Source organism: Scylla paramamosain, chromosome 16 (genome assembly GCF_035594125.1).
Source record: "Scylla paramamosain isolate STU-SP2022 chromosome 16, ASM3559412v1, whole genome shotgun sequence".
In the NCBI taxonomy this organism is placed as follows: Eukaryota; Metazoa; Arthropoda; class Malacostraca; order Decapoda; family Portunidae; genus Scylla; species Scylla paramamosain.
Window position 1 is genome coordinate 1,967,817 of NC_087166.1, and position 17,184 is coordinate 1,985,000.

The 17,184-nt window shown below is 41.5% G+C and overlaps 1 protein-coding gene across 1 annotated transcript in view; it reads right to left on the reverse strand.

Annotated features, from left to right (window-relative positions):
- Window positions 1-1,249: 1,249 nt before the first annotated feature.
- The window catches only part of LOC135107885 (homeobox protein Hox-D4a-like), a 28,068-nt gene continuing 12,133 nt past the window's right edge, over window positions 1,250-17,184 (reverse strand). Inside the window, exons 2-3 of the mRNA XM_064018246.1 lie at window positions 4,270-4,290; window positions 1,250-3,571 (exon numbers count right to left, since the gene is read on the reverse strand). Coding sequence (XP_063874316.1) covers window positions 2,979-3,571; window positions 4,270-4,290 — 614 coding nt within the window. The 3' untranslated portion in view covers window positions 1,250-2,978. The remainder of the gene's footprint in view (window positions 3,572-4,269; window positions 4,291-17,184) is intronic.

Here is a 17,184-nt window from a genome sequence, read left to right on the forward strand (position 1 = left end):
ACAGCGCCGCCGCCTCCACGTTCTGACCCAGGAAGTAGTAAATAAGCAGGATGAGAATTTTGTTGCAGTTATCTGGTGAGTGATTTGGCCGTAGCGAAAATGAAATCAACTATAAAATAAATGAATGAAGATAGTGAGAGTTCCACTTTTTTTTTTTTTAATAAGCATGTACAAATTATAAATACTATGTATATCTGTACACTGGGAACTGAAAGCATAATTATTAAAGAGGAAAATTAGTTCTAATGCAATGGTATGATTATTACCGCTGAAGGAATGAGGTGAATTACAGAAGAGCGGGTGAAGAGAACGAACAGGACTGAGACAGAACCCGTAAACTTACCAATATTGAGACTGAAATATATTTTGATTACAATAGTTTGATCTGTGCTTCGGGAAACACCTTGTACACACGGGTAGAACCGACGACCATAGCATACACACGAGCACACGCACACGCACACACCTGTACACACAAACGCACGGGAAGAGTGAAGCGCTCGAGGAGTCTGCCGTGCGCGTGAAGTTTTCTGGCTAGGTAGAAAAAATGAGTTTGTTTTGTGTAACATATGCACATAACTATTTCTTTATAGAAGGTATAGTATAAAAATAAATTTAAAGCTCCAATGGGGAAATAACATCTCGCGTTAAGAATGCTGCAGTAGCTTTACGTCCACACACATTCTTGCACGTCAGCTACCGTCCATCTACGTGTGAGTCTGTCGAGTCAGCTTTAAGCCTGCGGTAAATCCTTGGAGGTGAGTCTTATCTTTAATTACTCAAGATATAATAGATAAGACTTTTATTATAGATATAGGAATTTTGTCAAACGTACGAATGTTTCCCAGCATACTGGCACTGGTGTGAAAGATGAGGTTGAAAGAAAGACAAGTGAAGGCCGCCCGAAGGAGCGCGAGAAATCTTGGTCCCTGTTTGTGTTTCTCTCCATGTCTCTCGGTGGATCGGCCGCGACCGAGCCGTGCTAAGCCTGGGTGTGTCCCAGACCCCTCCTGCCCATGTGTGCTTCCTGCTTGCTGCCCACGGATAGAACATCCGTGTGTGTGTGTGTGTGTGTGTGTGTGTGTGTGTGTGTGTGTGTGTGTGTGTGTATATATATATATATATATATATATATATATATATATATATATATATATATATATATATATATATATATATATATATATATATATATATATATATATATATATATATATATATATATATATATATATATATATATCTTTCCTTTGCTTATCTGTGAATAATCTGTCTCCATGTTTCAGTCTGTTAATTTATCATTCAATTATTTTATATGTCTCTCTGTCTGCCTTTATGTCAGTCTGTCCGGCACTATCTATCCATCAGTGTATTTATCTATACCTGTTCATATATTTGTCGCTGTAGCTCCCTTGATCTTTACACTGTTCAAGTCACAAAGATTGTATATGGTGTGTGTGTGTGTGTGTGTATGTGTGTGTGTGTAATTTACTGTACATATCTTAAAAAGGAAACACTGAATGCCACAGTGTCATGGCAAAATGAGCAACAAATACATAATTCCGTGTCTCTTGATATTATGAATAATAGTGTCAAGATAAGGAAATAACTGGTGTGTATAAAAACAAGCAAATGTAGGGATGGCGTGGTGAGGTGTTCTGGCTTAAGAATATGAATGTGGGTGGCGGGTGTCGTGTGTAAATTTCTGGCCCTCGGTGAGACAATTCAACGGCGCAGCTAAACACCCTCCGGGGAGCAATAACTGGCCGGCCTCCTGCGACGCCGGCGTGCGGAGGGAGGGAAGTCAGAGGTCATTCTAGGTCCCAAGGTCAGGTCTAGGTCTTAGGTCTGGGGGCGGGGGGGAGGGGATGTGATTGTGCGGACACTGAACAGCTTCCTCTGTCATGGTTACGACAGACTGAAGAGTGTGAATCATCCTCATCGTAGCAGTTGCTAATTGAAAGGGATTGTGGATGGAAATAAGAAATAAATTAAGGAAGTGCTTGGAGGCGAGCAGCTGTGGCCGTGAGAAGGATGGAAGGAGACCCTTGAGGGATTATTTGTAATGATCCTGTCCCTGCTTCCCCTTTCTCATCCCTCGCCCTAATGAAGTGTCAAAATTCGGCCGCTTTTGAAGTGACCGTGTTTATTTGTCTACTGAAAGTGGGGAAGGTGCGCAGGAAGAGGAGAGATATTACCTACCTTTCCTAAATCTGTGATTTGATGTACGAAGTTCCGGTGGTATGCAAGTTTTGTCTCTGTTTGTCAGAAAGACGTGAGTCATTTCTAGTATTGCTTTGATCGCCTTCTCGGAATATGGCGGCAGACTCCGGGACCGTTTCACTCATCCTGTTCCACTACCGTAGTTCTTGCTTTTCTTTGGGACATTATTCTGACGGTAGGCTCAGAGCAACACTATAATTTCATCAGTATTTCTTTCAGACGGGACTGAATGTTAACCGTGCCACTTTTACAACACCTTCCTTCCTGTGGTATATAATACCCAGACCCTCAGTGATTTGGAAATAACACCATGCGGCTGCTCTGTGGTCTCGTGCATCACATGGCACCACAAACACACACAACCCTGAGATGAGATAATTTCTTCTTCGCTCCTGGGCGGCGACTAAGTGGCCGGAGCCGGCCAGCAGCCAGAGACTGAGGAGTTGAAGATAGGAGAGGGTGAGCCGGCCGGGGTAAGCAGTCAGCCAGACCTCGGGGTTGTATACAGTAGAGTAGGGGCGAGCCGCCGCCGGCCGACCCGCGCCGCCCCAGTAGGAGCACGAGAGGCAGGTAGGGGTAGTAAGGATGAAGGCTGAGAAGGGTGTGCGCGTTAGCAGCAGCAACAGCAGTAGCGGCAGCAGCAGCAGCAGCAGCAGCAATAATAACAGCAGAAGGAAGGGTCGCAGGACTGAGCCGGGGTAAAGCTACAGAGCAGGTGCTGTGAGTGCACCCAACAAGTGCGGCGCTGCCCGGCCTTATAGCGTGGTCAGGCCGTAGTCAGGCTTCATGGCCCCGTGTGGATAGGGTGCTGAGATAGGCGTCAGGCCGGGAGGCGGCATCATTCCCCCGCCCATGTGTGGGTAACCTGGAGTGTGACCTCCCGGGTGAGGTGCTCCTGGCTGTTGCTGTTGCTGCTGTTGTTGCTGCTGCGCGGCTTGCTGCTGCGCTGCTTGTTGCTGAGCGGTCTGCTGCTGCTGTTGTTGCTGTTGCTGCTGAGTGTGCTGCTGGTCTTGCGTGGGGGCGTTCTGCGGCGTGTTTTGCGTCTGGTTCTGGTTCTGCTGCTGGTTCTTCGGCGTGACGGTGGTGGTCACGCCCGCTGGGTTTGTCTTTCTCCGCACGTTCTTGGTGTTTGGCAGTTTGTTGTCCTTCTTCCACTTCATTCTTCTGTTCTGGAACCAGATTTTGATCTGTCGCTCAGAAAGACACAGCGAGTGGGCGATCTCTATCCTCCGCCGCCGCGTCAGGTAGCGGTTGAAGTGGAACTCCTTCTCCAGCTCTAGTATTTGGTGTCTGGTGTAGGCTGTCCGCTGCCGCTTTGGCTCGCACCCCGGCTGGAACTGACCATTCGCTGCAAAGAACAACAAACAAGCAAACTTAGGGACGCTGCTCAGACAAAAGAGCATCTTTATATTTTGTTTACTTGCCCGTGCAGACTGACCACCGACCCCAAGCCTTCAAAGGGAAACAGCCAAAAAATAAATGAAAAATTCCCTCTCATAAGACTATCAGACACAGCGGCCATTACTGGGCCCTCGGGTAGAATCCCTGGCTCCCCGAGGCCAGTGGCAGGACTCTCTCTCTCTCTCCCTCTGTCTGTTTGTCTCTCCCTCATTCCAGGACTGTGCCTGGGACGCTAATGGCCAAGTCTTGTGAGAACCGCTAATTGGATAGTGTTCCTTGGACGGAGCTGTAATTGTGGGGTAATCACTTGAAGGCTTTTCATCTATCTTACTTGTCATTCGTGGTAACAACCTATAGTAAGGCTAGTCCGACTCTAACATTATGAAATAAAAATATGTAATGTATTTTCAGAATCTGATAAATGCAAATATCATTTCTTCTTAACACACATTTATTAGAAAGTATATTTTGAAAAACTGGATTAGTAATCAACTTCGTTCGAGGAAACGTTATACTAACACGTGTACCTCACAGGAAAATAAATACCTACATATTTCTTAGCATAAATAAAATTAGAGCAAGCAACACTGAAGCCTTGAAGCCCCCTCACCTTACGACACGGTATACGAAGCCAAGTTCACTTACCGTATAGTGTTCCCGCCCCTTCTGCAAAGAGAGTAAAAGAAATGCGAAAATTATACTGAGCTATCCAATACATATGAATCCTTAAGACATAAGCATAGGGAAGGAAAAGAAAATAATTCCACCGTCAGCAGGTGAGGCGTGTTCCGATACAAACTCGCCCAGGACCCTTGGCACTGCTAAGAATGTGCGAAGGTGAGAGGAAAAGATTCCGTCCCCCTTCCCTTTCATAAACCTGGGTGAATATTGAAGGAACTTTTGGAGAGTATGAAAAGTGTTCAGATACTTAACTAGTGTGTGTGTGTGTGTGTGTGTGTGTGTGTGTGTGTGTGTGTGTGTGTGTGTGTGTGTTTGTGAGAGAGAGAGAGAGAGAGAGAGAGAGAGAGAGAGAGAGAGAGAGAGAGAGAGAGAGAGAGAGAGAGAGAGAGAGAGAGAGAGAGATGATGGTGATGATGGTGAAATGCAGCGAAGGAAAGACAGCCAGACTATTTTCCTTACAAACATGAAGATACAAAGTAATCAGGAAGGTAACTAATGTTTGAGTGAATTTACTGTGAAATAACAAAATATAAGTTGAGTAGTCCGTTCCTCAGATAGACTGACGCATTGGCCTTGAAAGGAATATGGTGACATCCGTGAATTCGTGACTCTTATCTCAGTGTGGTGTGAGTAACGCATGTATTGTGAAGTAGCAAATTCTAGTAGTAAGTAAAGCGCGTGTTTGAACAGGAAATTGAGAAAAAATGTGAAGGAAGATTGTTTTACATTTCAACAATAACTTTCTGATGTACTTTGCAGTTAATGATGAAACATTCCTCCACCCAAGAAAATCTTATGCTAGTGATATATGTATGTATATATGTATGTACTATTTAGTGCATATTTCCCGTAAATACTAATCTCGATATTATTATTATTATTATTATTATTATTATTATTATTATTATTAATTTGCTTTGTTTATTAATGCTGCCTTCTCGTGACACAAAGGAAAGGCGTCTGTTTTATGGTTGGTAACACAACACATTGTGTATACATTAATGTCGCAGTTTGCAGCTAATTTATTCGTGTAATGTTTCTGTTTTATGGATGTGGACTGTACTTAGTGGTGTGCGTACAGTAATGATGCCACGAGGAAGCAGGTGTATGAAAATGATAAATTATAAGTTAATAGAAAAAAAAAATGTTAGCGAAAAGAATTAGGAAATATGAACGGAGTAATACACTGTACTGTATATATGAGAAAATAAGTTTTAAGGGATAAAGTTAAATACATTATAGAAATAATAATAAAAAATAAAAAGACTATAGGAAAAATAATATTTAAAAAAAAATGTTAATAAAATCTAGTGCACAAGATAGATTTCATTTGACACACAAAAAAATGATTAATGCCATGGTGCAGGTCACTTAATGTAAAACATGCAAAGCAATATGCAAATACTGCATAGCAAAGTCTCATTTTGTGCTTGTGATACACAAAGAGGGCACAGGCAAGGCGCAAGGCGATAGTTTGGATGCGCCTCTTGGTTCAGGCAGTTCTGAGCCAGCGAGTCGCCAAACTGATCCGTCCGTGACCTTCATAATTCATCCCGAGAGGCAGCGAGGTCACAGGTCAGGGGTCGCCTTCCCACGGGACTCACTTGGCCGGCCCTGACCCTCCAATCACTCCAATAATGCTTTTATTAGTGTATACCACCGCGCGGGGAGCTTCTGCGCCTCAGGCATTTTTCAACCAGTTAATACCTCGTAAAGCTTGATTAACATTCTTCAACATAAATATCTCTTCGACTGCCTTGGAATTCGTCTCTTCATTTACTAATTAAAGCTGGAGTATTAATTTTGTCTTGGTATATAAAAGACTGTAACACACACACACACACACACACACACACACACACACACACACACACACACACACACACACACAGGCCGAGTGTGATCTGCCGCCATTATAACGATCGATGCCCGTGACTCACAAGCTTCAGTGCCGCGCCAGCTTCACGACAGTCATTTATTCCCTCCAATGGAAATATTCGCCTCGTCTTGGCTTTATCCTGACCCAGCAACCATCCTCGCCCTCTCTCTTGTTCGCTCGCTCGTTTGCTTTAGGCGCTCTTGTTTGTTTTTGTATGGGTTCGTGTGTGTGTGTGTGTGTGTGTGTGTGTGTGTGTGTGTGTGTGTGTGTGTGTGTGTGTGTGTGTGTGTGTGTGTGTGTGTGTGTGCTTTACCATTTACTACTGCTAGCCGTACTGATAATACCAAAAGTACTAATATTACTAATGAAACTAGTACTACTAATGATAAAACTACTACTACTACTACTACTACAACTACTACTACTACTACTACTACTACTACTACTACTACTACTACTACTACTACTACTACTACTACTACTACTACTACTACTACTACTACTACTACTACTACTACTACTACTACTACTACTACTACTAAAAATGGTATATCTGCCCGCTTAATATCACATTTCCTTCTTAAAATTTGAAGCACAAACATTTTGACTGCTTTCTTAGAACATTATCTTTGTTTATTTCATTTATGGAGCCGAGCACGGAGCCGAAGAATATGAAGTGAACACGGAATAGTTAAATTGGGTGTGGATCTTAAAGCGGAGGATTCAGCGAGAGCAGCGTCGAGCCGCCGCCATCACTGCCTCAGCCTGGCCAAGGACTCCAGCCTACCACCACCGAGTCGCCGGGAGTGGTGGAGGGAAGAGAAGAGGAATGTAAGGAAGAAGATTGAAAATGGAGAGGCGAAATTCGACAAAATGTATTATAAAGAATCATAGGAAATTAAAGGAATGAAGTGAAATTCGATAGATATAAAAAAAAAAAAAAGAAAAAAAAAACGAAGATAATCAAAAGTGATTGCCAGTGATATACGACTGTACAAAAGGAAAAACAGCGGAGGAAAGGAAATGTGAAAAATCATGTATTAGAATCATGTATGATAAGGAAAAAAAGCAACGAAAGATAAACAAGAGTTCTTAAATACTGAAAATAATGATAATTATCAAAAGAAAAACAAGTAAGAACGATAGAAACAAATATCGATGAAGAATTAAAATGAAAAAAAAAAATACTGTATCCGACAAATACTATAAAAAAAAAAAAACTAAAACAATAAGCGAATTTTTTAATCATTAAAAATTATCATCAAAATAAAGCAAATGAAGATCGAAGCGATATTCGAAAAATACAAATAACAATATTAGAAGTAAAATAAAGGACATGAACTGTATCAACAAACACCTTGAAATATCCAGAGAAACAAAGAGAGAAAACTGAAAGTCGAAATTTTCTGGAAAACTATAACAGACTAAGGATTAAAAATGAAAAGTATATATAAATATTGTAACTCATTGAGAAATTATAATACTCAAAGCACAGAAAGAAAAAAAACTGTATTTGTAAATTCTGAAGGTAAACAAGGAGACCAACCATTATAAAGGCAGACAGTGAGGAATAAAGAACAGGATGTGAGGCAGCGAACTGATACGCAGCGTCTGAAGAACAGGGCGAGTGAGTTGCTCTCGTTACCCTGACGGAGGCAAGAAAAAATGCGGCAAAAAAAGCCCCATCACTCCCCCAAGCGGTATCATGAAGACCTCAACCCCAAGAGCGTCTTCTAAATCGAGTACTCAAGACCCTTAAGAGGTAATTTTAACCCCTGAAAATGGGCATAAAAATTTGCAGATTCGAGACGTCTCAACTTGCGCAAGACAAATAAATCACTGGACACCGGAGCCGCCATAGCGAGGCAGCCACAACAGAGCCACAACAGAGCCGCACAGGGCCAGGCATTGTTTGTTTTGAACGATGATTTTATATTTACCTTCAGATTACTCTCTCAGAATAAAAGGTGCATCATGGGGAGCACGGGTGGCGAGGGATCGGATGAAGGCTACAGTGACTAGGTGGATTTGGGAGGAAGTGTCTGCGTCCCAAGGCTCGTGTGTGAAGTGCCTGCTTGCTGAGTGAGGCTCGCGTTGCAAGTGGTTCTTTATCGGCAGGCACTGAAGAGAGAGTGATGCCCCGGAATGTTTTAGTTGGTGAATATTTAAAGTACGCTAATTATGTTTTACAAGGTGGTTTTATCATGGAGGTTTATTTTCGTCCGTCAGTCACTGATGATTTCACTCCTGATATGCACTGCCAGCACTATGTACAGGAACGTGATCGCCATACTTTTCATTAAAGTCTATAACGAGAAGATTAAGTAACCTGTCACCCGCTAACAAAGACATGCAGGATGGTACTCACATATTAAAGACTGCGTGGGAAAAACATAATGATAAAGACTTTGAGCTTATCTTTCAAGGCAGAGCTAGTCCCTCCTTTGCAGTATTTGTCTTGACGTTAACCTTTGTCCCGCACACCTTTCCCGTGCACACCCGCGCCCACACACTTGTCGCACTCTGAGTCACTTACTTACTCCTTTCATATACCTTCCAGCATTTACATGTGAGTCAGGGATACACCCTCGTACACTGCATACTCAAAAGCCATTCTTCGCACTCTTCCCATGCATTTCAAAACGACCAACCCCACAGCTTCATCTCCTCTCATCCTCCTGCTTACCCGGCACCTCCACCACCAGCGCTAGTCTTCATCCATAAGTGTAAATTGCACAAAGGTAATTTCATCCATAAGGCTGCCTCTTCGAAAAATTTAACCCAGAATAATTGATTGTCCCTATTATAAATTCCTGCAACGTAAACATTAACCTATGACGTAACTCGACAATTTATCAGAGGAAAATTTTTAGGCAGTGTTCATTGGGAAAATGTACACATAAAGTGGGCATTTTTTTTTTCATTACGAGCCCCCCCCAAAAAAAAAAAAAAAAAATGTAGTGTAAACTCTTTATATACGAAATTTAATGTCGCCGTAGTCAACACATCATCGTCATCATCAACGGTTAACTAGTTACTAAAAAAACAGTAATAACAGAAAAAAATAAGGAGAGAGAGAGAGAGAGAGAGAGAGAGAGAGAGAGAGAGAGAGAGAGAGAGAGAGAGAGAGAGAGAGAGAGAGAGGCAAACGAAAATTATAGCGTACGTTTTCGATTCTTCCTCTTTTTCTTCGTTCTTTTACGTCAGTGAACATCAACCACTAACATCCCTTTGTTCTCGTTTTTTTCTCCTATTTTTCCGTTCTGGCACCTTTTTTGGGAAACAATTTAACGTTCATTTATGTATTCCCGGATCCAATACTCTCCGGATTGGGGGAAAAATAAAGGTGAAAAAAACAATGGACGGCCGAACCAGCGCAGTTTAAAATTCTGTTTGCATTTGTTTTGTGAAATGATTAATCGACTTTTATTATTCCCAGCCAAGCGACGCGCGCATGCCACTCATTGCAGGGTTCAACTTTTATTTTTGTTATTTTTTTTTAATTCATTTTGTGGTATAATACTTTTTTCATGTTTTCTCTTGTGGTATTTCCTTGTATGAATTAAATAAAATATCCACAGAATGCATGGATATTATCGTTCTTCCTGTTCTTATTATTGTTATTATTATTATTATTCTTGATATTCTACTTATGATTATATTGCATTTGTTATTCCTGTTCCTTCCGTCTCTTCATTTTACTGTGTTGTGTTTTTGTTATATTTCGAATTTATTATCAGAATTATCGGAATCATCTCAGTCATAGATAAAGACAGAGAAGGAAGCAATAAGATAGAGCTCTCCATGTCTGTATGAGAGAGAGAGAGAGAGAGAGAGAGAGAGAGAGAGAGAGAGAGAGAGAGAGAGAGAGAGAGAGAGAGAGAGGAGCGGCCAGCTGTCTCCCTCCCTGCTTCTCCCTCTCTCCCTCCCTCCACGCCTGCCCGATATCCCTACAGCCGACACGACAAAATGGCGTCCGCGGCCCCTTCGCCCTCTCTGTTTTAATTCCTTTGTTCTGTGTTCCTGATCACCACTCATCATCCATCTGCCTCCTCGCCCCGCCAGCCACACCTCCGCGGCGGTATTCACACCTGTGTTTATCATGCAGCCTCTGTCCTGTGTATTTGTCAGACATTGATTATAAAGACTCCATTAATAACTAAACGTATCGATAGCGAATATGTGACTTGGTCTGTTCAGTGTAAGAAGAAAGGATGGGTTGGGTGGACGAGAGAGAGAGAGAGAGAGAGAGAGAGAGAGAGAGAGAGAGAGAGAGAGAGAGAGAGAGAGAGAGAGAGAGAGAGAGAGTTATATTTCTCCCTCTTTATTCTGTCTATGGTTGGGAGACCAGACTCTATAGCAGCAACATTATAAAATCCATGTTGTGAGAGAGAGAGAGAGAGAGAGAGAGAGAGAGAGAGAGAGAGAGAGAGAGAGAGAGAGAGAGAGAGAGAGCATTTGGTAAAGATATGAAGGGAAGTATCTTAGCACAAGTTTGCCACAGCGATAAGAAAGTGAGGGATTTTCTTCTGTTTTTTTCTTGCACACTAACTGTTTTTTTTTTTTTTTTTCACATTCACTAAGAGGACAGTGTCGTTGTTAAAAAGATGCATTTAAACTACTCTTCGTATTATGAGATTATCTTAAATAACCTGAAAAATATAATTGCATTTTGAAATTTCACTCGTGTTTTCAATTCATCAAGGCTAAAATAAAAGTAGTGGCAGATTCTGATGATGATAGCAGTAACAAAAACAATAACAATGATGATAGCAATATTAGTGATGATGAAAAAAATGTTTAATAATAATAACTGCAATAACAACAACAATAATAATTTGATAAAGAAACAGTCACGCTTATCTATCCTCAGGAAATATATTGCTTCTTAATTACCTGTAATAAATCTGTATAGACAAGAGTAACGACTGATGCTTTGCTGGATAAGGACCAAAAAAAATGAACAACACGAATTTGGTCATCAGGACCTGGGCTGATAAGACGACACCGGCAATATATTAGCACCATTTGATCCTCGTTGACTCATTTAGCATCAACAAAACTGATATGGCTGCAGGATTGTCAATTATTACATCTCACTTCAGTTATTCGTGATGGGACTCACTTTGGTACTAAACAGTCACTTCATTTACTCTTATTTGGTTTTCCCTTAATGTTGCTCGAAGTTGATGTTTCATTCTACCTCATGTGGCTTTGTCAATTATCACACACATCACTTTAACCATTCTTACTTGTGTTCACTTCAGTGCGAAAGTCACTTCAGTTACTGTCATTTGGCTTCCCTTCAATACTGAGCCAAGTTGATGCTTTAATCGATCTCAAATGGCTTCGTCAGTAGTAACGTGATGGATGTGGCTTTGTCAAACATCACACCTCACATCACTTCAGTCATTCCTGCTTGGGTTCACTTCGGTGCTAAACAGTCACTGGCTTCCCTTCAATACTGAGCCAAGTTGATGCTTTAAACGATCTCAAGTGTCTTCGTCAGTAGTAATCTCAGGACCTTGAGACATCCACCGGGTAACAAACTAGAGGTGTAAGTCATCCCCGGGAAGATCGTGTTTGATAATCCTAAGGTTCAAGCGACCCGCAACTGGGCTTACGCTGTGGTGTTTTTATCCGTGGCACTCATCGCTAATCTCAAAGAAGGGATCTGCACTAGCCCCTCTAAGCGGCCATTACCAGTCCAGGCGTGGGACGGCAGCCATGAGTGAGCGGAGTCCCAAAGGTTTGTGTGTGTGTGTGTTTGTGTGTTTGTTTAAGAGAGAGAGAGAGAGAGAGAGAGAGAGAGAGAGAGAGAGAGAGAGAGAGAGAGAGAGAGAGAGAGAGAGAGAGAGAGAGAGAGAGATTAGCGTTGTTTTTTTTTGTTATTGTTGCCATTGTTGCTGCTGCTGATGGTAATAATTATGAAGAAAATATTGTAACGATAATAATCATGCCGTTATTGTTATTATTGTTGTTGTGTTCCTCTTGTTAGTTTTTGTTATTAATATTATTTTTATTATTGACATTATTACCATCACTTGTTACTGCTGCTCTTGTTATAAAAATACGTTTAAACATCAATCAATTGTAAAGTCAAAATAATGGAGGATTTTAGATCATTTTCCCAAAAGTAACTCAGGAAAATCACCAGATAATAGTTTCACAAGACTGAGAGCGCCATGACTAGGAGGTGACGCTGTTTTGACTTGGTCGGTGAATTAAACAAGACAAAAAAGAATCCACATATTGATGAGTAAATTCTTTTCTTACTACGGCAGCGCAGCGGCAGAGGCGCACAGAATATGTATGCAGAGTCTTGCCAGCAGCTACACAGGGGACTTACAAACATGATCCGCTTTGTAAATAAGAGGGGTGAACGAGGGGGACTGGGAAATATTTACTAATAGTAGAGGACTAGGCGGTTTGTGGGAAGAGGCAAGAGTTTCCTGGCGACCCACGCTGGCCATGCAACCCTCCGTGGATTTTTTTTTTTTTAAGTCTTTCTCATGACACGTGTAGTTCTCCAAAGTCTAAACCTATTCTAAACTGGTTTTGCTCGACAAATTTCCCATATAAATTTACTGTCAGCAGTAGAATAAACATCACATACATATTACTTACATAACAAAATTGATTAACGCCAGCGAAATTCTGTGTTTCGACTCATATTTATCATTTATCAGATGTCTCTTCTAAAGCCTTTTGAGAGAAGCGTGTCTTCATAATCAGCGTGTGAGAGGAGCATGCCTACCTTCCCGCGCCGCCGCCGGGACCCCTTCACTTCTTCATTCTGATTCCTCTGAGAGTAATCTACCGTAATAAAGGTTAAATGGACAGTGAGAGAAATTTGCGCTCCCTCATAAAACACACACACACACACACACACACAGAGTGGAATCAGAAGGTCGACATACGAACAGCTTCATAAGTTAGAGTAGCTGCACATTTCTTCCACACGGTAAGAACAATGGGAAGTGTCAACGTGCCGCGAAACAAGCGATTTACCTCCTCAAGCCTCATTATGCTGACTAATGCTCAAGATTCCGTGTTGCTGAGCTGCCGCAGCCTCACCTATATAGGTCGTGTGGGTGTTACAGTTCTTCGTGAGACTTAGTGCCTTTGGGAGAAAAAGATGACATTGATATTGAGCTTCTTGTTTTTTCCTCTCCAAGTTGGTCTGAAATGGTTTGTTATTTCCTGTGTTCAAACTGCCGGTGAAAAGAATAACACCCGAGACGGTTTGCAGAACTGTACTGTTTCCTTTTCAGGATAAATTATCATATAAATAATTATGGTATATATATATATATATATATATATATATATATATATATATATATATATATATATATATATATATATATATATATATATATAATATGAACGAGTAAATCAAAAGTAAATGAATAAATGAATGAATAAATAAGTAAATCAATAAATAAATAAATGAAATAGTGAAAAAGTGTGTTACGGCAAACAAAAATGTATATTTGAAATATATTTATATATTTTTTTCTAAAATATGAAAGCATAAGAACGATGCCTTCCTCTTCCGCTAGAAAAATGGATAAGATAAATATGATAACACACCACGTTTAACAGAAAGGGACATTTTTGCAAGAGCGGGACTTGTAATTAAAAGTGTCAGCAGAAAACTGTCCGTGGTATTAGCGATGGAGGATAGGCAGTGATCAAGTGGTGCGGTGGAGATGGAGGAGACTGGAGAGTGACAGAGAGTTGTAGCGATAACAGCCGCTATCTCCACCGATACATTCCCTAAAAAGAGAAAAAGAAAAATGTACAGGGAAAGCTAACAACTTACTTCGCGTTCCTGACTCGTCCCGTGACTTGTTGTTAGCCATTCACACCCACACCGTCTTTTACCTGTTCCTTTTTCCCCCTCCCCCTTCCCTTCCCTCTATCCTGTTTCTGTCGCGGCTTCCATTGTGTCCCGGCGGCATCTCGATCTGTCTCTCCTCTCCTCCCTCCGTCTCCTGCCCGTCGCCCGGTTCCTTTGATCCCCCTGGACGGTGATTACAGACATGAATCAGGGCCAGTTCAAGGGGGTGTTAAAGAGGCAATTGAGGCGATGAGTGTTCCAGCGCCGCTAAGTCACGTGTTCACAGGGTCAGTCCGGATGCCTCGAGTTAAGTTGTGCATTTTTCCTCATTATATGCGAGTCACTTCTGGTGTTTTTACTTTCATCATTTTTTTCCTTTGAGATCATCGTAAGAATAAGAAAAAATAAGCCAAGATTGTAAATATTTTAATATATAATGTATCTGTTAGTATATTTCATGATTTTTAAATGTATAAAACTGAAGAGGAAGCCTTAAAACACGGGAGTGCTGAACATAGATATTGATATTACAAATTCGAAGGCGTTCATGCTGAAAATAAGAACACAACACGAAAAAAAAAAAAAAAAAACATCCGAAGGGCTATAATTGCATGGTGATATAAAATCTTACTAAGAAATAAAACCGTCTTGTTGTGAATTAACGTCCCTCTTCGCGCCTCCCTTTGTCTTCACGCAGTCAAGATTTTCACGGCCATTTGTCCTCCCCCGATGCAGAAAATCACATGAGGAGCCAAGGAGGAGCTGAAGAAACACCCGCCACGCATCTATTTTTCTCTTGAGGAGCAGGAAGGGGAACCGAGGAGCGGGGATAGGTGCTGGAGGGGCAGGGAGTGGTTGTAAAACAAATGAAGGAAATACATATTTGCAAATGACTCGCTAGCGAATAGGTGTGGAAAAAAAAAGAAAAAAAAATGATGGGAAAATATATAAGAAAGGAAGGAAAATGATAATTATGATATGACGGTTAAAAAAGTAAGACAGATTTGAAAGACAAGGAAATTTAGAAATTAAATGTAATAAATTGATATTGGTAGTATAAGATGCAAAGTTTTTTTTTTGTTGAGGAAATATAGTGAAAATACCAGAGACAGCCATAGAAGACAAAGAAATCATAAAAGAAAACAAAATAATCTGTAATCCTCAAAAAGCGGTGAAACAAAAAAAAAAAAAAAACAGTAAATTTAAATTCCTTTGTTTATTTTTATGTGACCCTCAAGTAGCGTATTTGAGTCCGTATAACAAATCTTCGCAAACAAGTCAAGGTCAGGCTAGAGCTCTCATCTGTCCAGCCCTGTTAGGCGGCAGATCCACCACTTCCCTCTTCGCCGTGACAAGGACCTGCGTCAAGGTACTATATGGGTCATAATCTCGCGGGTGTCGTCTCGTAATAGCGGGCCATAAATAATTCTCAGCTCAGATGGACTTGGTGTTTGCCGGGCCAGGCTGCGACGAAGACAGGGTGAGGGACTGGCCCGGTGTGAGGGAGGTGGAAGGGATGGGGATGGGGTAACATTGAAGGGGACGGGATGGCAGTGAGGGGAATAGAGGCAAGGTGGGCAAGACAGGGCCATGAGTCTTGTCGAAGAGCGGCAACTTGTCAAAGTGGTGTGAAGGAAGACGTTACACGCTGATTTAAGATTTTTGTAAGAATGAAGGATTTAATCAGGAATATCAGCTTGTAAGACTGTGAACGTGGCAGTGATCACACACACACACACACACACACACACACACACACACACACACACACACACACACACACACACACACACACACACACAAACACACAGGGGTCTTTCCCCTACTCTCTTTTCAGACATTTTTTCGGATGGCGCTCATTAAAAAGACATCATCCTAAATGGGATCCGATCAGCCGTAAACACCGCTGCTCTTAGTGTAAGTTGAGTCAGAGTGTCGACACCCACTCAGCCTCATCTCCTACTCGAGTGACGCCTGAGTGGCTCCAGGTGTGCTCTGAAGGTGGCGCTGTGGGTGGTGGTGCTGGTGAGGCTCAGGCAGTGTGTGTGTGTGTGTGTGTGTGTGTGTGTGTGTGTGTGTGTGTGTGTGTGTGTGTGTGTGTGTGTGTGTGTGTGTGTGTGTGTGTGTAAAATAAAAAGAAATGCATAGGACTTGTTTTTCCTTTTAATGCGATAAAGTAAAATAAAAAATAACAATCATAACAACAATAATATCGTTATCATAATGATAGTCGTATCATATTTATATCGTAAGATTTATCTGAAGGAATCGAATATTTATCGAATACATATAAAAGTAATATTTTTTTTTTCATCAGGTAATAATTGGTCTCATTATTCCTAAAAAAAAAAAAAAAAAACTAAATATGTAAAGTATTCTGTAAAATAAGTAATGTTTGTCAAGCAGAGTATGGTAAGATTTACCTTCAAGAATAGCTCTGCGCGGCGAGGCTCCACAGGTCCCATCCCAGGGAGTGCTGGGCGGCGTGCCCTCAGAGCGACGCGCCGCCCTGCAATGCTACCCGTCGCCCGTAAATCACACTAATCGACGAGTTTACAGTTCCATGAGTGATTTATTCGAGAAGCACTTCAGGTGAGGGGCTGCCACACGACAGCAGGATAAGACACGGCAAGGAAAGTGCCGGTGGCAGCCTTGAGTGTTTGGAGGAGTGGGTGATCTAGTGGCAGTGATTCCACCTTGCCTGCTCGAGGACACCATCAACTCCACCGTCGCTGACAGCCCCGGGAAGAACTATTGGTCACCTCCTCAGCCCACCAGAAATACTTCCCATAAGTCACGAAGTGAGAGCGCTTGAAGGGCAAACTTTTCTTTCGGCAAAGCAAGTGATTAGAGATCTTTGGCACGAGACTTTACGAAGAATTTTCTTAGATTCTTAATTGGAAGAGATGGCAAGATGTCTGACTCATAAGCATCCAGGACATCCTTGGATCAAATGTGATTAGGTAAAATTCATGGTTATATTCGAAGCACTGAGCAATGTGTGGATCGTTGAATCTGCTACTATATAAATACAAATTTCTTATTTTGTATAATGAAAAGATGTTTTCTGAAATGGGTAGACATGAACAATTGGATAGCAAGATAAAATCAGATTTAAAGTGTGTGTGTGTGTGTGTGTGTGTGTGTGTGTGTG